The sequence below is a fragment of the Haplochromis burtoni genome, unplaced genomic scaffold (assembly GCF_018398535.1).
Source record: "Haplochromis burtoni strain Fernald_Lab_line unplaced genomic scaffold, NCSU_Asbu1 Contig_466, whole genome shotgun sequence".
Taxonomy (NCBI): Eukaryota; Metazoa; Chordata; class Actinopteri; order Cichliformes; family Cichlidae; genus Haplochromis; species Haplochromis burtoni.
Window position 1 is genome coordinate 345,401 of NW_024582827.1, and position 6,000 is coordinate 351,400.

At 40.1% G+C, this 6,000-nt stretch overlaps 1 protein-coding gene across 4 annotated transcripts in view; it reads left to right on the forward strand.

The window, feature by feature from the left end:
- cep350 (centrosomal protein 350) overlaps positions 1-4,442 on the forward strand; it is a 34,733-nt gene extending 30,291 nt beyond the window's left edge. For all 4 annotated transcript variants that reach the window (XM_005945924.2, XM_005945928.2, XM_005945927.2 and 1 more), the window contains one exon: positions 1,292-4,442. In XM_005945924.2, the coding sequence (XP_005945986.1) occupies positions 1,292-1,459 (168 nt within the window). In that variant the 3' untranslated portion in view covers positions 1,460-4,442. The remainder of the gene's footprint in view (positions 1-1,291) is intronic.
- The last annotated feature ends 1,558 nt before the right edge of the window (positions 4,443-6,000 follow it).

Here is a 6,000-nt window from a genome sequence, read left to right on the forward strand (position 1 = left end):
CATTTTTAGAAGTAAACACAAATTGCAAATTTTGAATCATGAGAAATGATTTTATTTCCACTAGATAACAGCAACAGCTTTAAAGAGGTAATAGGATTACTTAGAGTTAAGAAAACATGCATTGCAGATTAGAGTCTTTAATGATTTATTAAAATTACAGGAAGTTGAACATAATCTGCCTGAAAAGCTTCATACTGTGATGGTTTATTTCAGGTGGTGCAGGTTCATTTAATGTCTTTAGAGAAGAGGAGCAATTTTAAGCAGGAGAAGTGCTCCACACAGGCCATTTTCCACAACAGGAACTGTCAGATGGTTTTTGGAAAGCCCAAACCATTTTCCCACCAGGTTAATTCCCTCATTTACTGCAAAACGAAAATGTGAGAAAGTTCTACTTTTAGGGGTCTTCATTTTCATTTTGTAATCAAAAGAGGGGATTAACCTGGTGGGAACATACACAAATGTGGTTATCCTCTCAGAGGAAACTATGTGAAACCAGATAGAATAAATAGAAAAGAGATGTTAAGATGTGAAAATGGATTGATGAGGAATTTTTGCTTGGTTGAGTCAAACAGTGGTGTTAATAAAGACACTGTGACTCTCTGATTGTTTTACAGTAGCTTGTTACCACAGGGCAGGTTATAAGCAGCGAGTCCACTGTTGCTGCTTTGTGTTTGTTTCTTTACCGGCCGTCACACAGACGTGTGTTTGAAGAGATTGGGGGGGGAAGTAGTAAGACTGATTGCTAAGTTTTTATAAGGAGAGAACGTGAACGAGAGTTTGCTTTCCACGGTCCTGTGTAACAGCTGTGTCAGCAGGCTGATGAGCCTTCACCAAAGTGGAAACACAAACAGTGGAACCTTTTAGCTCCAATGACTCCTGAGAGGAAAGGTCCAGATGGATAGATGTGCTCGGACGAAGGTTTTGGGCAGATATTTAAAACAAACAGTTGTTTTATTTGTTTTTAATTTATTTATTCCCCTTTTGTGCCAAGAAAGCAAAGAAATTATTGTAAAGTCTTTCAGCTCTTTATCATGCTATGTTTTAATGTTTAGCCAGGATAACAGACAAACCAAATGCTGGTTTACATAAACACAGAACATTAACTTTTTATCTTTGCTCCCTGAAATGTCTCTGATGTTATTTGTGTGGTGCCAACCACAGTGTTTGTCACCTCAGACTACTTTACATAGTAGTAAGATTACTGCGTTACTATATATCCTTAATTCTTTGTCATAGGGACAGCTGTCAGTCACTGTGCTTCTGTAGTAAAACCAGTTTTTCTCTCTCTCAGGTTCAGGAACTCCACGAGGAGGAGGCCCAGTGGGTCAACTATGACGAGGACGAGCTGTTTGTCAAAATGCAGCTAGCAGACAGCATCTTCGATTCTTTACTGAAGGACACAGTGAATGTGCTCACACTCATTTCTGACAAGAGAGCCAACAGAGACACGCTCTCCTGATGACTTTCTGCTTGGGTTTAAACTACAACTTCTAGCTCAATCCCGTTCTTTCCCCACCACGGTGAACTCCAGCCAACTGTCGCTGCTCGGGCTTCCACCAGCTGATGTGCCAACAGCAACCCTCTGATGCCTTCAGTCTCAGTATTACCTCGCAGCTAAACAAATTGTCCTTAGTTCTCCAACATTCATTCGCTGAATCGCATCAGCTGACTGTAATAGCGACAACGGTCGCGCTCAAAACGCCTCTTGAGCAATCCCGCCCTCTAAAACCTTAACACGAGTCTGAGCTCTCGCCTGGGCCGGCCGTTTTGCAGACTGTTGATGATGATGAGATGGACTGTGCCATTTGCAAGCATGCGAAGGTCCATGAATGCTGCTAAGTGATCGTTCTGTCGTGGACTTTGGAATAACATCCACTCAGAACAGTAGTAGATAATTCTTTTGAATTGTAAATCTTTAGGTAAATGTGTATATATGTGGATTCAAAAATTGTAATAGAACAACAAATGAGCAATATAATGTGCAGTCTGGTTTGACAGTGATACATTATAGCCTTGGCTTTGTAATGCAGCACATTGAAACTAAACAGGTTAAAGTACCAACTCTAAGCTTTAATTTGAAGGTTTCACATCCAGACCCAGTGATCTGGGGGGTAATTGCAGCTCGGTTTATTCACAGTCCTCTTTGCAGGGTTCTGTGAGTTTGCCTTAACCGCTGTAGCTCTTGCTTGTTTACGGGGACTTTTAGATCACTTTCTGGTCTTTGGCAAATGCAGCACCTCCTTAGTTGGCATTGGGTCAAGTGATTTGCCTACCAGTAATGATAAAATTCAACTCTTTGGCTCACAAAGCTCATGGTTTGCTTTGACCGCAGGTTTACTAAAGGCTTGTTCCACGTTCTGTCTGTGAAAAAGTATTTCAGCCATTACAGTTTAAAGACCATCAAACGCCTTTAAAGCAGAGAGTTGGGGCTTTAAATAGTCAGTGCTGTATTACAAATCTAGAGTTGCAACACTTGGTCTCTGATCAGATCTGGACAGACTTTGCTGTGTTGGACCGCTGAGTTCAATGAGTCTATGAAACATGTTTGCTTCCTTAGTTATTTATTGCGTGAAAATGTTTAATTAGAGGCACAAAGAACATTCAGAATTGTAAATGATCTTGTAAGTAAACATACAGAGAAGAGCTCCTTTAAACTTTGTGTAAAGAAAGTCTAACATTGTTGTAAAAGCACAAATAAAAAATGTGAATATGGCAATACATTAGGGAGGAGAATCCAGGCAGAGAAGATGGAGAAATGTGTTTTAAATATTTAAAGTTGTTCTCTTAATAATCGATTGAAACTGTTTGACTAAACTGTGTGACTTTTTACTGTGGCCACAGCTGTCCAGTCGGTCAACAGTGCGTTCCTCTTCTGTGCTGTATGCTAACTTTAGGAAGCATGTTCACATTGTAGCACAGTGTTGACCACACAGAGAAACCTTATCAACTGGTTTCTCTATGTGGTAGGTGTGAACGCAACCGCCACTTTAGTGTGTAGCACGAAAACAGAAGAGAAACAACTGCAGTAGGCTGATGTTTTTACACTTACATTACGGGACAGTACCGAAATGCTGGATTTGAGCCTCAGCTGTCCTACGGTCCATTTACTTCGTCTTATCTGAGAAAACACCCGTGGTTCTCGTTTCTTTATTATTTACTCTCTGAAAGGTTTGTTTGCATAACATTTGCCCTAAATTAAACACCCTGTCATGTAAAACCACGGCCGCTGCGAGTCATCGACCAGTTCGAACGAGGCATCACAAAGTAGCCAGAAGTGGTCGAACTCCATATTCAGTTCAAGTGCCTTTTTCAAGTTGAGTTGTTTGTTTCAAACTGACTTTCCTGATGTCTCTGCATCATTTGGACCTATTTTCTTCGAATGTCTCTCTTAAACTGCTGTATACTACCGTTTTATAAAGGATCCTACAAAGGCTGCTCTTCTTCTGACCAGTTAACCAGCGCTTCAGTTTCTGCCTTATAGATATTTCTGTGTAGTTTTTTTTGGACAGTTTTTTAAATCTCCTCTTGCTTCTGTGCCTCAGCCCGAGGAAATGTTTGCGTCTAACCTGCTTCTTATCAGGCCAGCCCATGTGTCTGTGCATATAGACACTGTTGAGTCATGTTATTGATGTACTGTATCAGGAACAAGTGGCTCAAGCTGACAGGCTGCACAGTGTGAGTCATTGAGCTGATGTGGTTCAGCACGTAGGACTGTATCTAAGGGCTTTTTTTGTGCCACTGTCAGTGTGGCTTTGATCCAACAAACTGTAGAAACTCATTGTGGCATGTATGAGAGAGCTTGTTAATTCTCACTGACTGCTTGGAGCTAAAGTGACCTTAAACTGAGTCTTTTTCTTTTCCCCTTCCTGATGCTGTTTGAATACGTGTTGAGGTGTATGTTCAAACTGTACATAATGTAGGAAAAGACCAAAAACGTTTGATACCAGTCTGGTGACATGATTAGTATCTTAGAAACGTTTTCTGCAAGGCTTTATTGCGACTCCTCCGTCTTTGTCCTCTTCAATTGATTGTATGTTGGTGGAAGCTAAGTTCCCCTCTGTAACTATGCAGTACTTGGTTGTACTTATTGTTTTGTGTGTCTGGACCAAACAGCTTAAGACCTCAGCTGTAGTCTGTAGATTAACTCAGCCTTCAAGTAGCTTGAAGCTGTTTGGTGTAGCGGTGTCGTTCCTATCGTCTGGTCCGAGGTCTTCACAGGAGACGCAGCACCTGCCGTTTGATCTCTGTAAAAAGTAGGCACAAGATGTTTGAGTATCATATTAACAAGTCGAATTAGATTTCCCTGAATATTTATAATAATGTGCTGTGAGTGTGCTGCAAGTGCACTTGAAAATTAGTACAAATCTTTTATGGGTGTAAATATACTGTTTGTCCAATCTGACCCACACTTACGGTAACTTTAACGATTGTTGTATAAAAAGGAAAAAAAAACACTGTTTACTTTGCAAATATGTACATAGTATATATTTGTTTACTAAATGAAATTTGAAACTGTAAATAAAGCTTTCATTGTTTCTAAAGGAATGTGATGTGAAATGTTTTCAATTTTAATTTAGGGTGTGCAGAAGTAGCTCCCACATGTTACAGTGCTGACGGCAGGATAACAAACCTCTGTAATGTTGGACTGTGCGACCAAACAGAGGTGTTTGTTTGTCACGTTGTTTTAGGGCGCAGTCGTGAGGCTATTGTTGCAAAGCTATCTGCATATTAGCAGAAGAGCTGGAGGTCCATCTCACTGCATCAGTGAATCGTTTTCATTTAAAAGAAAAAAAGACTCATTCAACATAAAACCAACCAAGTTTGGGAAAATGAAGATTGTGTTTTTAATAACTTTACCATATTTACTGAAGTCCCATGCCTAAAGTTACAGGCCTCCAAAACACGCAGGGCTGTGTTGAAGATCGTGGCCTTTGCTTTTCCAGCATAATGAGCTCTCCTAACTTTAGTTTCAGGGCTGAAAAACACATTTAGGCTTCGTCTAAAAACTGCAAACGAATCAACTTTATATCAACCCCAGTGACACCAGCACCAGAGTTTGTTTTTTGTCCAATTGCTGGGTATCAGTTTTATTGGATTTATCACAGTTTCAATAAAACTGCACTTTCCCCCCTAAATTAGAGTCACCTGAAAACAAAACACGGATACCATCCATGTTTTATCTGTTTTCTTAAATTCACTGAAAACAACTCACAAAGTGTGTCCTGGGTAACTTTTAAAGGCTCTTTTCACCTTGTAGGATACAAGTCTGGTCAAAACAAGCTTACAACAAGGTCTCCTTTTTTAACATAGTTTGATTCTTAGTTGTGTTTCCTTCTGTGTCAAAGTAAGTTTCTAATATAGTCATACCTGAACAGTCAAATGCAGCTTATTCTGTGAAATGGTCTTCACTTTCATTTCTCCAAGTAATGAATTGTTTTGCACACACCTGTAAATTGTCTCCAGCTCCCCCTACATGGAAGCATGTGTCTGTTTTCTGTTGTGGGTGAGTTTTGCACAGGGTTACTTCTGTTTCTGCTCCCATTCAGTGTTGATTTCATAACTTTGTAGTCTTTGTGAGTCTATGAAGGCGGCCCCTCCCTGAGCCTGGTTCTGCCGGAGGTTTCTTCCTGTTAAAAGGGAGTTTTTCCTTCCCACCGTTGCCAAATGCTTCCTCAAAGAGTGTTTTTTTTTTCTTATTGTTAGGGATCTTTCTTCATTAGTCTAGTGTGTTTACGTTATACATAAAAAGCTGGAAATAAACTGAATATTGTGTCTCTGTGTTCTGTTAAAGGACACCTGCCCTCAAAATGCAAAACTCTGTCTCGTCACAAAATTGTATCTTCTGCAGAAAACCACAAACTAAACACGTAAAACTAAACGTGTGCTCGGACGCGTATTACTTCGCAGTTAAAGTCTGTACAGCCATTAAATGACATTTCCTGTGTAGAGTCGTGTCCTGCACGTGACTTTAAATCGTCATGAATTAATAGTTTCATCTTA